General features: G+C 44.5%; 1 protein-coding gene across 1 annotated transcript in view; it reads right to left on the reverse strand.

Annotated features, from left to right (window-relative positions):
• The window catches only part of LOC126439847 (uncharacterized), a 604,845-nt gene that overhangs the window by 412,219 nt on the left and 174,388 nt on the right, over positions 1-18,238 (reverse strand). The window contains 2 exon segments of the mRNA XM_050090598.1: positions 1,096-1,211; positions 3,508-3,639. Coding sequence (XP_049946555.1) covers positions 1,096-1,211; positions 3,508-3,639 — 248 coding nt within the window.

The raw sequence follows: 18,238 nt of genomic DNA on the forward strand, positions 1-18,238 counted from the left end.
TGTAAGTACACATCTCTTGGGTCATACTCATCGTAAGCAGAATTATTAAGAAAGTATCTGCGCATCAGTCGGCGCCTGACTTAATCGTGTTATGGAAGAATTGATTTTAAAGGACTGATTTGAAAACTGTTAAATAACTAACGATATTTTGTACTGTACTGCGAAAATTATTAGGGTTATCATTTTCAGTATCGCTGCTGAAGCAGATGAAAATAACATCTACGAATTATTCTTCTACTTACTGCAAAATATGGTTCTTGATAGAATTTCCGAATGCGCTTAACGAAACACTCCAGCTACTTTGTCGTCGAGATTACATGACAAACGTGGTGGTGCGCTATTGGCGAAGGCTATTTTCTGTAGGCGTCAAAACGACAGCGACAAAGAGCGGAATGATTTGACCATATCTCAGCAGCGATGCCCTTGTGAAGTAAGTGCTTCAGTGCGTTATGGAGACCAGTGCTTCACAAAGAGGAAATTCAGCTACCATATCTCGTATTTACCTCGATCTCAGAACTAAAGGCGCACAGTATTCAGTACAGGTGAAGTGCTGACCCAGGATAACGCTCGCCTATGTAAGGCTTTGTGCAGCACACATATTCTGCGGACGTTACACTGGAAGTGGTCAGGGCATCCTTCTGTAGTACGGAATTCGTCCCCGCCGATGGGCACCCCGCTGAGGAACGTCCTCTCCGATGAATATTTTCACAGTTTCAAAAGGAGGTGTAGACGGCCGCCTCACACTGGTTTCAATCCCAAAAAGCAGACTTCAATTGCACATGAATACAAAATTTGATTCCACAGTATTCAGAGTATTTCATTTCCTGTACTGGGGTAGTAGCTCAACATCTGAAGTAAATATTTCGAAGTAACTGTCTTTCATTTTACATCCTTCACCAACTTCCTGGATAATTTTTCAATTGCGCTCCTTCTGTGAATTAAATTTACCAAGTATGCCGAATTTAGCGTCATGTAGCATACTTCAGGATAATGATGTTTATTTCATAGTTTACTGTTGCTGGTTGTTTACTCTGCACTTGGTTTTTTAGCGGTAAAATGTGCGGAGAAATAACGAGGCATCTGAAACAAACTTACCCCATCATACGGATTTCCGACAAAGCCGTCCAGACAAGTACACGTGTAGTTTCCGGGCAGGTTGGTACAGTGCGTGTTGATTCCGCAAGCACCAGGCAGTTCACATTCATTGATATCTGTCAACACAAAACGTGGTGTTACGGTATTTAGCAAGTAAACTCAGAGAACTTCACATTTGCTTTCACTCTCTCTCTGGCTAACACACACACACACACACACACACACACACACACACTCACACACACACACGCACTCACACACTTTCACACACACACACACACACACACATACACACACACAAACAAACAAACAAACAAAAAACAATGACATGTGTAAAGTTTACTATCAAGTTTGAAAGCAAATATGCACACAATTCAAAATGATCGCAAGTTCTTTTCATGAATGATCAGTAGAAACATTTAATGACGAATTGAGAGGCGAAGTGCTTAGTTACGATGTTCATTTTCAGCATTTGCTGTTTCATTCTCTTAATAAAATTGATGAAATTAATGTCTGTATAAAGTGCGCAGTCCCGTAGAAGTTGCCGTAATGGTCACATATACCGGCTGTCGGGTCCTTTGATGTTTAGGAGCCGCATTAGCGACATCTGCCTGCACTTGGAGCGGCAGAAAACACCCTCAAGACGCGGGGTACAGGCTGTAATTTTGAGGCGGCGGAGGATTGTTTATGACTCGTGTAATGAGCGGTGACGTGTCGGTATTTCGGGAGAGAACCTAGTTGGGCAGGCAACAGACTAGCCAGTGTTACGTCCGAGCGGCCTTCAGGAATGTCGCGTCATCGCCGATGACTGCAGGACGGGCGCGGCGCTGGAAAACCGCGACCTCTTTCCCCCGAAGGCTCCGACTGGCGCGTCCGGCTGAGAGGCGAACTTCTTGCCTAATCGTGTTTTAGGCTCGCCTTTTACAGTGTACCACTTTTTATTAGCAAAAAATTTCGTGCCACCTTTCTTAAACACGACGGTCGGCTAATTTAGAGATGAAATTCTAAGTGGGTAGTCTAACAAAAATTGAAACTAACGTAAATTGATGTGCACGAATTTTTCTTCGGGTTTACTGCTTTTAATTGCGAGGTAATAATCACTGCCCTATACGAAAAAAAGTTTCTTCTTTATCAACTCCGTAAGCTTAACGATAACTTGTGAACTCTCTTTTCCGAACTTGTAGAAACATGAGTCGCTAGTACTAAGTAATCCGAGCCTATTTAGTGCCGAATATCTGGACCACGTCAAATCGTTTAACCATTTAGGGGTTATACAAACTCTCTTCCTTGTAGATGGTAACTCCAAGCTGCAGCAGAAGATAGAAGTGACTCTTAGAGAACATTCAATCAAATGTCAATTTACTACCATCGCAGTTCACGTTTTCTTAATGCATCTTTCACTTTGGAACGAACGGCAGCAAGGAAACTGTTGAAGCTTGTTAAGACCAAGTCTCGTAAGACGTAACACCCCTTTTATTTTGTGAACGGTTCAGGATATCTAAACGAGATTTTAGGCAAATGACGGCACACAGAGAGACACGTAATTTCGTTACGTAGTTTATACTCCAAGCTCTTGTATCAACAGAGGTATCAAACAAATATTTTTTAATGGAACTACATACTTTTAAAAGCATTCCAAAATTGACATTGAACCTTTTCACAAAAATAGTCGTGAAATGTACTAGAACTGTAAGTCAAGGCGGCCGCAATCCGCCGTAGCCGTGTAAACACCACCAAATGGAGCTCTCGTGCCTTTCACCTTTTTACTTCTTTCCACAAAAGGTGTTCAATTAAACATGAGTAAAGTTTTCCTAAGACTCTTCTAATAAGCTAGCAGTTACTGTACAGCTCCATTTACAACGGTCTTAGCTGACTCTGTGTGTATGTCTTACAAGTAGAGTCCAAAGAAAACGCATTTTATCTTAGCAGCGTAAGCCTATTCCTACTGCGCATAACGACGGAGCCTGGCATAAGAGCACTTGGCGACGTTTGCACCGAAATAGCAGATTCCAGCCATCTTGCCTTTCAATTTAGCACATTCTTGGACAGTTTTTCGAAAACTTTGAACTTCAACAGTAACAAGTCTTATATCACTGTACTCGTCTTTTAAATGGCTTTCTAACGCCGCTAAAAAGAACATCATAATATTCAAAATATATTTGCTTCCGTATCTCGGTCTGTACAGAGCTTAATAATATGTTAGTAGTTTGGTCTGTTTGTATTCACATGACATACAATGAAAAGATTTAACTGAAGTTATAGCCGCAGAACCCATTTTCTACCCCGCAAACACGAAGTCATTGTGTGCACTTCTAAGAGTGTCATTTACTGCAGGTCAACAGAGGTGTTCGTCTCTTCGCGAGGAACTTCTGTTAGGCAGCAATCACAACTGTGGACGATTGGCTGACTTACCTCTGCATTCGACCTCTCCGTCTCCCTCGTAGCCCGGGTTGCACTTGCAGAAGAAGTGTGCCGGCAGGTTGCAGCACTCGGCGTTGGCGACACAGCGGGCCCTGATGGCCGGGTCCTCGCACTCGTCGATATCTGCACAGCATAAAATATGTCATAATGACGAGCAGCTCAATTCTAGGAGATATTGTTCTATGAAAATGAATGTGAAGTAATGTTAGTTTAGTAACGTATAATGTGAAGCCACGGACTATACACGCTTTCTTGATCATTTTATTCTCGTTGCGTTCGATGGATACTAAGTTTGATAATACTACTGAGTTTAAATCTATATCTATATTCCGCCGAGGTTACTTTGTGTATCACTGCCACTTCTCCCATTTCCTCTTGCAGTCGCGAAAAGTGCGCAGGAGAACCGATTGTTGGCAAGCCTCCGTGTGAACTCGAATGTCTCTAATCTTGCATATATGGTTTTTTCGCAGAAATATACTTAGTATGAAGTAGTATATTAATTGCCTCTTGTACAAACGTACGTTCTCGGAATTTTAACAATAAATAAATGTCGTGTGACTAGGGCCTCCCGCCGGGTAGACCGTTCGCCTGTTGCAAGTCTTTCGATTTGACGCCACTTCGGCGACTTGCGCGTCGATGGGGATGAAATGATGATGATTAGAACAACACAACACCCAGTCCCAGACGGGATAAAATCTCCGACCCAGCCGGGAATCGAACCCGGGCCCTTAGGATTGACATTCCGTCGCGCTGACCACTTTTTTTAATTTTTTTTTATTTTCAATAAAGACCACTCTGTTAAAAGGAACATATAGACCATTTCATCGTATAGTATGTGCATTACATATTGAGTGGTGAGAGAAGCGTGAGGTTCATCATCAGCTGTCAAATGTGCACACCGACTGCACCCGGCACATCCCAACTGCGTGGGGGGTCAAGGAAGACTGCCTGAAGATAATTGGCAAAGGTTTTCCGATAGTGTGACCATCTATGAACCTCATTGTGTGCTTGCTGCAAGAAATACCAAAAGTCAAGTCGCGACGTGGCAGTATCCCCATAGAGGTACGCGATCGTCCAACCTTTGATCCAGATGATCGACTGTGATTTAGTCGCCGGAAAGTAGTCACTCTCCGGATGTAAGAAGGAAGCAGGTGTAATATGTTGCGGGGTCACACGGAGGTAGCAAGCCACCATCTGTCTTCCTAGGAGCCAGACGTCCTCCACCGCGATACAAGTTAAGCGGTGATGGTCGTCATCCACTTGCTAACATTTCGGGCATAGTGGAGTGTCCACTAGTCAAATTGCATGGAGCCGTTGGTGGGTGTTACACTCAGCTAACGCGGGCGGACGTTTCAACAATGATGCGCAACGCTTCACTTATAGCGTTTGGCATTCAAGGGGCGGGGGGGGGGGGGGGGGGGGGAAGCGTTTTTGTGATGCTTTCGCGCTTACTAAAAGAACACTGTGACTTACTTTAATCATGCGAGGCATAAATTTTCTGGGAAAGAAAGCTTTGGTTAAAGGCAATTAATTTCCTGCGACTAGTACTCGACTACGGTAAGGGTGAAAATTATGACTTAAATTTTGCCTTTTCGGCTGACGAGTGCGATGTGTCAGCTATTATCCGTGTATATGTGTGAGGGGGAGAGGAGGGGAAATTCGTATCCTTTCGTCGCTTACGTGGCAGGTCTGAGAGTACAGTTTTTAACGTCCTCCGTTTCCATACTCTGTTCCGAGAAGAAAAATTATATTCCCAAAATTGTATTCTAGGATAACACACTTCTAGGATAAAACTTGAAAATAACTCTACAGAAAATTACTTTCTATTACTACTGAACATGGTCATCATTTCAAGAACTCTTGCTTTCCAGTAGGTACTTCCGGTATTCCCGAAAGTTTAGGCTTTTTAACTGTCAGATACCTTTGACTGCAGGGTTTGTTAGGCGATTGCGTATTAAGAGAGTGTCATTCTTCTGAATACGCAAACCTAAGAAGCGTGGAAAACTTCCACAGCACTCGACCAGTTTGGTTCGTTGCAAAATGGATCTCGCCTTTAGGTCACCAGGCGCGTGTAGCTTGAACTTCTCCAAAGTCAACAGTCACGTAGCTCTGAGGATACTCGGTACTCTACGCACGTTGTCGACCGGGTTTCATATTAAGCGACTGGTGCCTGAGGACTTTCCCAGTGGCATTCAGCCAAACCGGTGGCATCACCAGCTTATTTATCGAAGCGGGGACAGGAAGTGGCCCTGACCCTCCGCATCCCCGAGCGGGAGACAGCACCCTGGAGGACTGCAAGTTTACGGCGTGCGATCGCATTGCAGGAACACGGGCGGCAGGCGAGCGCGTGCCAAGGACGGCTGCACCTCTGCCTGGCACAGGCGTCTCCAAGCGGTGTGGCGGGCTGCCTAGTGGCCAGGCGCTCCCAGCAACGACATGGAGCACAGTGCTTCTCCCTCCGTGTCTTACAGTACTTTTCATGCATCTTGGGCTCGGCACTACTAGTCTAGTTATGTCATCCTGAATGTATTTGTGGCCATTTGTTCGGATGTACGGTTGAGTGCGTTGTGTTGCCAATGTGGCTAGTGTCACTATCTTTATTGCCGTCACATCATACGACTCATACGAGAGTCCATCATCAGATACTGTCTCTCGCCATCTTTAACTTTTAGTTCAAACAGGAAGGAAGTTCGCAAATAGTCGCGATACAATCAGTTCTTTATTGCGTATCTAGATTTCAGCTACTATAGCCATCATCAATGCGCAAGTAGTAAGTCATATAGATTCAATAGGCTTGTAAATGCACGCGTTATTGCAAGGCCTTAGCTTAATTGAATTAAGCTATGTATCTCATTCGCTGAGCATAAACTCATTATCATTTGCTTGTCGTTGCCTCAGTTCATTCTACTGATAACATGGTGTAATATAGATTTTCTGTGAATTTTGCTTTTAAGAAGTTTTTTTAGGTGAAACTTTTACGTCAAATTGGGAGCCCTATAAATTTAGTTTTTCTTCTCTGTAACATGCTGATGTGTGCCCCTTCCTCTTTAATTTCATTTATTATTTTTTCATTGGATTTACTTTCAGTCTAAGGCGTTTTTTGTGGCTCTCTACGTAAGAAAGTAAATAATCCTACGACACCCTGAAATCTAATACTAAATATTTCATATATTTAAAAGAATAGTTCATACATTTGAAAGAACAGTTTATCGTACCATGACAATTTGAAAAGGAAAATATCTGAAATTTTTATGACTTTGCTGTATAAAACACGAAATTCAAAGTTACGGTAATTCATGTACTAATGTGAACGATGAAGGCAACAAATTTATTTATTTTGAAATTCATCTGGTAATCTATAACAGGATAAAACTCTTACGTTAAGGAAATCCAAATGAGTACGTACCCATGCACGTATTCATTACGTTAACTTTCAGTTTGTGGCGGTAAGGAAAATAGGTCCAAAATGCCTTCGGTTGAGGTGAACAGTACTAACATATTGTTGGTAAATATAACGCCATTGGGAGGGTTTCACAAACGTGATAAACTTCAAATAACATACCTACCGGGCGTTTGCACCTAAGAGGTCGAGGCATATGCTACGACAAAAGATAAAAGATCGTTGGAAGATTGGTAGTTAATTACAGAAGCTTAGTTTGTACACAATGTATTACGATGCCATAGTCAAAGTGGTACTGTTTCAGTAAGGAGCCGAAAACATTTATGGTTATCTTTTTTGCTCTTTCCAAATATAGGGCATAAACTACAACGACGATATCGGCTTTCTAGAAATCTGTGTCGTTACAGAGGAAGAACATGAGAAGCAAACGAGCTTGCGCGCGCGCTCCGCGCTTAGAGGGCGTAACCGGTTCGGTGCGGCACGGTATCGGCAGATAAATCGCTCTCTCCATCCACTTCCTCAGCAGTGCTGGGTACTCGTTAGCACTGCGCGTGTCTCTAGCAACCAGTACAGTTAACAGACACACGCTCGGCCGCTTCCGCTCTGGTTTTCCTCGCATCTTGCACGAAATGACAGTGCACCAATTTTGGTATACCAAGTGCCGTAGTTTCACGGTTAACGAATTTCCAAATCATCGTTCAATCTTACAGATTTAATCTATTTAGATTTAAAATTCTTGAGGAATGAATCGTTTTTTACTGATACTGTTAAAAAAAGGTCTGAACAAACGACATTAATGAATTTAGAAATATATCCCAGCTCTTTTTCACCCGAAACACCGGGCGTTTACTTCTCTGATGGAGAGACATCCTTAAGAGGTTTTCTTGATAGACACGGTTGAAAAATGCTGCTGTTCATACCTAGCACAGGTTATGAGAATACAGTAGCGAATTTTCTGACAGAAAACAGGACATTAATGTAAGCGTAAGATAATGAAGTGGCAAATTAGCCAAAATGTAGTTTCTGTAACATATAGCGTTTAAGGAAGAACAAATAAATGAAATAACATCGTAATTAACGTAATGCGACTGGTGTTTTGAATTTGATTTGATGAGATGATATATGAATGTCCCAATCAATCGTCAGAAAGCTGTCCTTAGGCTAAACAGACCATTTGCTCTTCAAGTGCCGTTACGTTTTCTTTCTAACAATGGCCTAATAAACGACTTTTAAATGTAAAATTAGCAACTCCGTTTACGTGTCTTGTAGTAGTCAAGAGTGTATAAGAATGTAACTCAAAGTAAAGTGAGACTACCATGAAAATTCTTTCTGCTTCTTACTGTGGCCTCGTGTTTTTAGTATGTTGTACTTAAAACTTGATCTGATTTGCCATTTATGCGCCTTTTAAACAGGATTATTTTCCCCTATGATTGTTGTTGTTTTCACTCACTAGACCTACTGAATGACATCATCATCAAAGAAATATTGTTCCTGCCCATTCTTGTTGGAAGATCTGATCTTCTTAATGAGCGAAACTTCGAAATGCCTTCATCGAATCTCACATTCAGAATTTAGATGTTGTGAAGTTTCAGCACATTGATTATTGGAAGAACTAAAACTAAAAACTAAAACTAAACTCTCCCGAACAGGCCATGAAGGCCCACCGGTACCGACAGGCCGCCGTGTCACCCTCAGCCCATAAGCGTCACTGGATGTGCATATGGAGGGGCATGTGGTCAGCACACCGCTCTTCCGGCCGTATGTCAGTTTCCGAGACCGGAAACGCTACTTCTCAATCAAGTAGCCCCTCAATTTGCCTCACATGGACTGAGAGCACCCCGCTTGCCAACAGCACTCGGAAGACCAGATGATCACCCATCCAAGTGCTAGCCCAGCCCGACAACGCTTATCGTTGGTTATTTGACGGGAACCGGTGTTGTCACTGCAGGAAGGTCGTTGGCTGCATTGGAAGAACCCCACACGTTTTACGGGTCTCCACAACGATCATAATTTGGACGTCAGGAACTTTGTCGTTGCATAAGATCCTTTTGAAAATAATTTTCCCCGCTTTGTGGAGTTACACGAAGTTTTGAGGAAAGCTGAAGCCCTCAGGCATTTCAGTAACTTAAATCACATCTGTGTGGCTTTTATATTTAATTTATCCGTTTTAAGTTTTTTTGCTCTTCGAACAACTACGGGCCATTCGATATTCACTTGAACAGTTAACTGTTGATCGTGGTCTTGGAAAAGATATTGACGCTACTGTCCTGCCTCTATTTGTATTAGAAATAAGGACGGTCACAGAGCGGCAGTGATAGTGTTAATAAAGTTTCTGTTAATTAATGGATGATTGTTATGCTAGAATTTATCGTCGTGACTGAAGGACGTAGGTATATTATCTGGCAGAATTTTTCTGGTTTTCAATCCAAATATGTTTCGCATGATAGTAGCGTACGTCTTGACTAATCATGACTGAGATAACGGCACAGAGATGAGGGTAATGTTCTCTCTCTCTCTCTCTCTCTCTCTCTCTCTCTCTCCTCCCCCCCCCCCCTCCCCCTCTCTCTTTCTTTCCCCTCTCTGCCGATGAAAACAAGAGAAAGTGGAGGGTCAAAAGCCATGCGAGTACATGGTCTTTAACTACGGAAATGCAGGACAAATGGCGGCAAGCACAATGTCTCCATTTAATTATCCAGTATATCGTTATCAGTACTGTTAGATGACCGCAGTGATACGTGGTTTCTAGTTTTACCTAGTATGTTGCCGCTCAATGTAATGAACACACTGTGGCATTTCTCCACTTAACGACCAATTCCTGATGATTAAAGAATTACATAGGAAGCCAGGAGATGTATATTGCATAGGCCTGCAGAAGTGTCCTGTTTATTCTCGCATGTTAACACATTTCCTTGACGAGGTATAAGTCTTGTATCTTAAGTGTGAGTCGTGCGGGCTCGTATCGGTAATGTTTCTCCACAGCTATCTATGGTAGTTGCCCAACAACGGGTTCTGGATCATCTCCCGTGAGACTTGAAAGCACTCATCGCCCCGGTTCAAGGAGTTCCTTCCGTCTTCGGACGGAAGCGGATGGGAAGTGGCAGCGCTGGCCGAGTGCAGCGTACCGGGGTAGTGTACACTATGGGACTTAACATCTGAGGTCACCAGTCCCCTAGAACTTAGAACTACTTAAACCTAACACACATCCATGCCCGAGGCAGAATTCGAACCTGCGACCGTAGCAGCAGTGTGGTTTCGGACTGACGCCTAGAACTGCTCGGAATACAGGAGGAAGCAGACCTACTGGGTGGAGGCTACTTGGGTGGAGTACGCTTTGGGCCAAGTAACACGATCGGCCGCAAGCAGCGGTTGGAAGCGCTGGTGAACAGGATATAGATTTTCAGCATCGGCCATCGTAGATTGAAGAGAATTTGGTGAGCACGTTTTTGAACATTTGCTTCCGACATCTGTGCGCTATGGGTGGCATGCCTTGGCGAGTTCGTTTGATGCTTTGTGTCAGCTAGTGTAGGCAACGGGGGACACTGATATAGCGTCCGGCGTTCCTCTCCTTGTATTATAGTGCAGGTCTGAGAACTTGAATTAAATGAAATCTGTTTTGTCGCCTAAAGCTGCGCGGGTTAATTCGGTTTTAAAATTCCTTTTATTTTGCTCATTATTGTGGATTATTATAAACTTAATTGCCTAGTGTTTATTCAAAGCTATAAATTGTTTGTTATCAAATTCCTGAGTTTCACAAATCCTCACTAGTCAGCCAACTTAGTCCAAGTTAACCTAAACTTCTTAACATCTCTCACAAAGTTGCCGAGGTTCTTGGACCCTTACTTGTTAGATTTGTATACCGCCGGTGTCTGGGGCGTCTCCAGACATGTCTTCTGCCTGTAATTTCATTGAATGGAGCAGAACTGTCTTCAGTGATGACTCTCGCTTCGAAATGGATCCCGATTACCAATGAAGATGTGTATGGAGACAGCGTTGGGATACTAACCTGGCTGTCGCCCGTCGTGTGAGCCGACAAGCAGTCGCCTTTTGGACAGACTTTGGAACGATATTCCTCAGTAGGACATGCAACAACTCTATCAGTCAATGTCAAGCTGAATAACTGCTTGCATAAGGGCCAGAAGTGGACCAGAATTTTATTGACATGCTCAATTGGTGAAGCTCTTTCTCTTGCATAAATCTTCCAATTTCTCTGAAATAGCGTATATTTGTTTGTCTGTACATGTACATTAGGTTTACCGATTTCGGTCCATTTCGAATAATTCCTTCATGGTGCGTCGTTTTTTTCTCTTAGAGTATATTCTATTAACTACAAATCCTCAAATAGAATTATCTTTCACAAATAAAGGAGAAATCATATTTGGAGAATGTTTCGTTGTCCTGAAGAGGATCGCTGCTAAAACGGTCGAAACGGCGATTTTGTTTCATCGTTGCTTTTAGCGTACAAAATGACTCGGTATAATACCTAGAAGGATCTTATTCAAGTTGACACTTGGAAGAGGGGTATTTGTCGACTTATTCTTCAGTTGAGCAGTTATTTCTTGTATGTCTAATTATGGTACTGATGATTGTATGAGCGTGTTTGAATAGCGTGAAAGAGAGCTTAGTTAGTACTGTGTGGAGACTGTGCCGCCCTGAAGAGAATGTCCAGCGAGAAGAACGCAACGGCAGCCACTGGCACTCTCTGCGTAACAGGTTTGAGGCTGGGACCGCTGTGGCCGGCTGGCGCAGACACGGGTCAAGGAAATCCGGCTCGCCGGCTGCTGTTGTCGGACCGTTACAGCCGCGCGCCGTTTGATATACCGAGCGTTCACAGCGTTCCGCGGAGGTGAATTAACAGAGATATACGGCCAGTCCCGGCTCGGCTCAAGTCTCCGACGTGGTTTTATTGCACAGACAGATGCTTCCCTGGAGAGAGTTAGAACCTCGGCGGCTTCTTTAACGTCAGGGGAAATGTCACAGCTACGAGTATGACTGTCTAAAATCACACGTGCTTTACGTTCCGATTAAAGTACACAGTCTCCAGCTGAAGCGACACAGCAATAAAATGTTGGACACCAGCTGAAGTGGCACAGCGACAAAATGTTGCGCTTGGCATCGGACAGATCGCCATTTCATTTGGAATGTAGCAACTCTAACAATTTGAGGCCGGGTACGCTTCGCTGGGCGAAGGGGCAAATTAGTGACTGGGTATACTGAGTTGATTTAGCAGCCATTAATCAACACAAGACATTCCGACAACTGTATACAAGAGTATTTACTGGTAAAGGGTAACGTGTCGTAATTGTTTGAAAATCAGGCTTGCGAGACGTTTTTTTATCATTAGTCTTTTGACTGTAGACTGATGACCTCATCATGTAGGAGTAGCCATTCCATTGATCCATTGTCCAAAAATGGTTCAAATGGCTCTGAGCACCATGCGACTTAACTTCTGAGGTCATCAGTCACCTAGAACTTAGAACTAATTAAACCTAACTAACCTAAGGACATCATACACATCGATGCCCGAGGCAGGATTCGAACCTGCGACCGTAGCGGTCGCACGGTCTCAGACTGTAGTGCCTAGAACCACTCGGCCACTCCGGCCGGCTCCATTGTCCACATTTGTCTGTTGTATATATTCGTATCTCTGTCTTTCACTACAATTTTTGCCTTCTACTCCTCTCCCTAATATTATGGAAGCTATTCCCTGATATTTCAACAAGTGTGCTGTTATCCAGTCCCTTCTTCTAACCAGTATTTTCCATATATTCTATACCGTGTCGATTCTGCGCAGGGCCTCCTTCATTTGTTGTCAGCCCATTTAATTTCGCCACATCTCAGAATTGGTAGAAATCTGTTGCTCATATTATGTCCTACGTTAGAAAAGTCTGCAAGCCATTGCCAATTTTGATAAAATCCTCTCAGCTGTTACGCCCTCACCATGGGAAGATCCTAGCAGGGTTGAAACGTCGAGCATCCTAAATTTTGGAGAGGAATATGACGCAGACAGACAATGCAGAAGATTTTGGTATCATTATTAGTTTCTTTTTGGTAAGGAGTGCTCCTTTTGACTGTGTTATCCTCTTGTAACGTCATCCTTGATTTATCTGTTTTATATTATTTTCCTTTCAAGGTAGTAGGATTCCTTCACTTCGTTTACTGTTAAGCTGATGACTTATTTCATTTCTGATAGTCCCTCCTGTTTCTGTCTTTCTATGGTTCACTCTCAGTCCATATTACGTTCTCATTCCATTTGCTATTCGTTCACTTCACTAGGTTTTGCAATTCTTCCTTACTTCCATTAGCGAATGTTATCACTGATATCCTTTTACCCTCTGATTTACTCCCCCTATTGGACTACCATACTAACACCCAAGCAGATGCTGTTGGCAATGCTTCGCTGTAATGCAAATGACTATCCAGTATTCAGTAACTCACATTCTTCCGCGTTATCTTTCAGATCCGTTATGTCAGGTAGTGTTGCGGAGAGTCAGTCGCAGACCCGTGGACCAGCCGCCGCGCAAGCGCAGTAGGGTCCAAATCTGCGCCCTGGCTGCGACGGGCCGGTATGAATCACGGTACCCCGGGCGTTCGCGGCCCGCGCACACTTTCACCCGTCGCCAGGCGCGCCGCGCCCACGCCGCTATTGGCTTTGGAAAGCTACACTGCAGCCGTTGCCGCTCCAAAATTCAGTGCCTGCTTCCAGTATTGTCTTGTTGCGCTTGAAGAAAAGCGGTGTACATACGAGTGATATATGTTCCGTCGGACATGTCCGACATAACACATACCACTCACCTGTAATTCCATGGGCGCGACAGCTGTTCGATGAAAAAGTTTCAGTGCGGATGCACAACCAACGCTCGAACTCCTATGGGAATCAGAAATCTACGACCTGGGCGTTAATGGGCGGGGGGTCGTTGCAGTGCGGCAAGCGGAAGTTGGGAATTTGGGCTTGAAGGAAATCGTGACCGGATGGCCGAGGCGGTTAAGGTGACCTTTCGAGAGAAGCATAGCATCGGTATCTGAGGCCAGGGGCTGTATAGAGGATCTGTAAGGGCAGTCCAGCGAAACTGCTGCAGCGTAGTCGAAATTACGTTGGCAACATGTGTGTATGTGGGGGGATTATCCTGCAACAGAATGACGCCGGCCGTCAACATTGCTGAGCGTTTGGACTTGACGCGTTTCAATTAACGCGCGGAGTTACGGAGGTACGTGAAACTTGGCAGAAATTGCAGCGAACCATCAAGTCGAAACACCCTAGAATTTTGCACCAATCTGTTGTAGGACAGGAAATGACCTCCCACGTGTTGCCATGCTGCAGAAGTTTCGTTGGGAAGTCCTTATACTTCCTCCATACAGTTGCACGCCGGGGTACGGTCATGCTTCTGTTGACAGCCGCATACTTTTCTCCACGGAAGGAGTGACCGTCTTGCCGCACAGAGAGACTACTTTTGAAATAATAAATAGTTCACTTACTTTTTCTCCATCTGTGTCGTTTTCATTTGACTTTACCACATATTTCGCTATGAAATACGGTTTTACTGTATTTTTATGCGAGACGCAGGCTTCATGACTGCCGTTTTACGACGGTTGTGTCGTATCAACCTGCTCTTTCCAAGTTAGAATCCACTGCCTTAACCACTGGGCTATCTCGCTCGCTGACTACTACTGGAGATCTAGCAGATGGCCGGCCAGGGTGGCCGAGCGGTTCTAGGCGCTTCAGTCTGGAACCGCGCGACCGCTACGGTCGCAGGTTCGAATCCTGCCTCGGGCATGGATGTGTGTGATGTCCTTAGGCTAGTTAGGTTTAAGTAGTTCTAAGTTCTAGGGGACTGATGGCCTCAGATGTTAAGTCCCATAGTGCTCAGAGCCAGCCATCCAGCAGATGTACGTCAACATGTGCTTCTTGTTGACGGCCAGCTGCCACTTCGAGAACAACACGTTGAGTGTGTACCACATTCTCAGACGTGGTAAAGGCTGTGTTGGCTGTGGCAGACGGTGATTCACGGAGCAGAAGCAGGCGGAGCCGAGAATAGCGCTCTAATAAGGCGAGCAGCAGGTTGCGTGCCCGCGGCTGCGGGTTCCGGCGGCCGTCCTTGGCTGTGCGACAGGTCGCCGCCGCTGCCGCCGCCGCCACTGTCGTTGCCGGAACTGCCCGCCGCTCTCACACGCACCGCCTCCTAGTGCTGCCTCTCTGGAGCATCGCTAGCTCTCCCAGGCATCTGCACACCGGGACCTCACAGAGGTTGGGCGTCAATGAAGGCCTGGATAGCCCTCGGAAAACTGCACTGGCCGATTAAATACAACTGCCGAGTGGTCTAAGGCGCTGCAGTCATGGACTGTGTGGCTGGTCCCGGCGGAGGTTCGAGTCCTCCCTCGAGCATGGGTGTGTGTGTTTGTCCTTAGGATAATTTAGGTTAAGTAATGTGTAAGCTCAGGAACTGATGACCTTAGCAGTTAAGTCCCATAAGATTTCACACACATTTTTGAAAAAATACAACTACTATAACAACAATGTTCTGTTGAAGATTGTTTGCAAGAAAAATAATCGTCATCAGCAAGACTTTTGCACACAACAATAGTGTTTCAGATTCAGTTAATCTGTGATGGTTCTAAAACTGTGACATAGTTTACAATAAAACCGGCGTTTCGAAAGAGGTTGAAGACGTTGCAGGTAGCCTTAAACGGAATAACGGCACTACAGGCCATTAAAATTGCTACACCACGAAGATGACGTACTACAGACGCGAAATTTAACCGACAGGAAGAAGATGCTGTGATATGCAAATGATTAGCTTTTCAGAGCATTCACACAAGGTTGGCGCGGGTGGCGACACCTACAACGTGCTGACACGAGGAAAGTTTCCAACCGATTTCTCGTACACAAACAGCAGTTCACCGGCGTTGCATGGTGAAACATTGTTGTGATGCCTCGTGTAAGGAGGAGAAATGCGCACCATGACGTTTCCGACTTTGATAAAGGTCGGATTGTAGCCTATCGCGGTTGCGGTTTATCGTATCGCGACATTGCTGCTCGCGTTGGTCGAGATCCAATGACTGTTAGCAGAATATGGAATCTGTGGGTTCAGGAGTGTAATACGGAACGCCGTGCTGGATCCCAACGGCCTCGTATCACTAGCAGTAGAGATGACAGGCATCATTATCCGTTTGGCTGTAACGGATCGTACAGCCACGTCTCGATCCCTGAGTCAACGGATGGGGACGTTTGTAAGACAACCACCATATGCACGAACAGTTCGACGACGTTTGCAGCAGCATGGACTATCAGCTCGGAGACCATGGCTGTTGTTACCATTGACACTGTATCACAGACAGGAGCGCCTGCGATGGTGTACTCAACGACCAACTTTGGTGCACGAATGGCAAAACGTCATTTTTCTGATGAATCCAGGTTCTGTTTGCAGCATCATGATGGTCGCATCCGTGTTTGGCGACATCGCGGTGAACGCACATTGGAAGCGTGTATTCGTCATCGCCATACTGGCGTATCACCCGGCGTGATGGTATGGGGAACCATTGGTTACACGTCTCGGTCACCTCTTGTTCGCATTGACGGCACTTTGAACAGTGGACGTTACATTTCAGATGTGTTACGACCCGTGGCTCTACCCTTCATTCGATCCCTGCGAAACCCTACATTTCAGCAGGATAATGCACGACCGCATGTTGCAGGTCCTCTAAGGGCCTTTCTGGATACAGAAAATGTTCGACTGCTGCCCTGTCCAGCACATTCTCCAGATCTCTCACCAATTGAAAACGTCTGGTCAATGGTGGCCGAGCAACTGGCGCGTCACAATACGCCAGTCACTACTCTTGATGATCTGTGGTATCGTGTTGAAGCTGCATGGGCAGCTGTCCTTGTACACGCCATCCAAGCTCTGTTTGACTCAATGCCCAGGCGTATCAAGGCCGTTATTACGGCCAGAGGTGGTTGTTCTGGGTACTGATTTCTCAGGATCTATGCACCCAAACTGCGTGAAAATGTAATCACATGTCAGTTCTAGTATAATATATTTGTCGAATGAATACCCGTTTATCATCTGCATTTGTTCTTGGTGTAGCAATTTTAATGCCCAGTAGTGTACTTGTTTTTGTATTTGTATCTGTCAGACGTTAATGGTATTGTATCTCACCGGATGGATTCTTGACTGTTGATGTTTCGGGAAGGCTATAGTAGCGGAAGTAATCTTCAGTATTGAGCTGTAATAGTTCTGCAAGGAAACAATATTCATCATGAATGAATATTGATAGGACCAGCAGTACAAAAAGCAGTACTAGGAGTCGAATAATATCCACCGTTACAGATGTGTGGGCTGTACGGCCTATTTAAGCGGGTTGCAATTGAGGATGATAAATGAACAAAGAAATATCCCCAGCGGCCGAGAATATGTTTGCCGCTCCTTCTAGCCACATACTCATCACAGTACTCGGAAGTGCAGCCCGCGGGTGCAGCCACTCCGTCGGCTGGCAGCCGTTGTCAACCAGGGAGCTCAAAGAGTATGTCAGTCTTCGCGTTTCCTGTTGGGGATCTTCTTGCGATCCAAACAATTTTTCTCTCCTTAATATTTAATCAATGTGACTTTCTATATCTGTCAGATGCTTAAAGAACTGCATTTTTAACCCTCACCTGTACTAATAAACCTTTACTCTTTACCGGTTTCGGTCTCTCAGAATTTCTTCAAAGGAAGAAAAGGCAAAACATGAGATAGAAAAGCAATTAGATGGCTCGAAAGCGCACAACGTTACAATAAGTATACATGACTGTTCATCGCATCCCATGACAACATAAAATTAGTCTTACAATAATACACGACAGAATGTGAAGAACTGTGACGAAGAATCTTCATGATAGTTCCTTCACTTCCGATCCCGTATTATTGTAAGACTATTATTGAAAGGTCGAGTTGACGCTGTTTAACGTCATGGTATATGATAGAAGGTCAAGTATATTAATTGTTATGTTGTGGACTTTCGAAACACTTAAAAGGAACTCGCCTTCATATTTGATGTTCTGCCTTTTCTGCCTGTGATGATGGTCTGAGAGACTAAAAGCGGTAAAGATTACGATTTATTAGCACAGCTAATGGTTAAAAATGCAGTTCTTCGAAAATATTTCTTTTGGTCTGGCTACCCTGCACGATTCCGAGATTCTGTAAGTAGTTCTGGACTGCCACACACAAACTGATTCCCTGCCAAGACAGATTATTTATATTGACTTAGCTTCGTATGATGCTCTTTCTTTGCCGAATGTACATCTTTCAATGGCGCCATTGGAGACCAACCTGCTTTCGCAGCTCAGTTCAT

This window comes from Schistocerca serialis, chromosome 1, assembly GCF_023864345.2.
Source record: "Schistocerca serialis cubense isolate TAMUIC-IGC-003099 chromosome 1, iqSchSeri2.2, whole genome shotgun sequence".
Lineage (NCBI taxonomy): Eukaryota > Metazoa > Arthropoda > Insecta > Orthoptera > Acrididae > Schistocerca > Schistocerca serialis.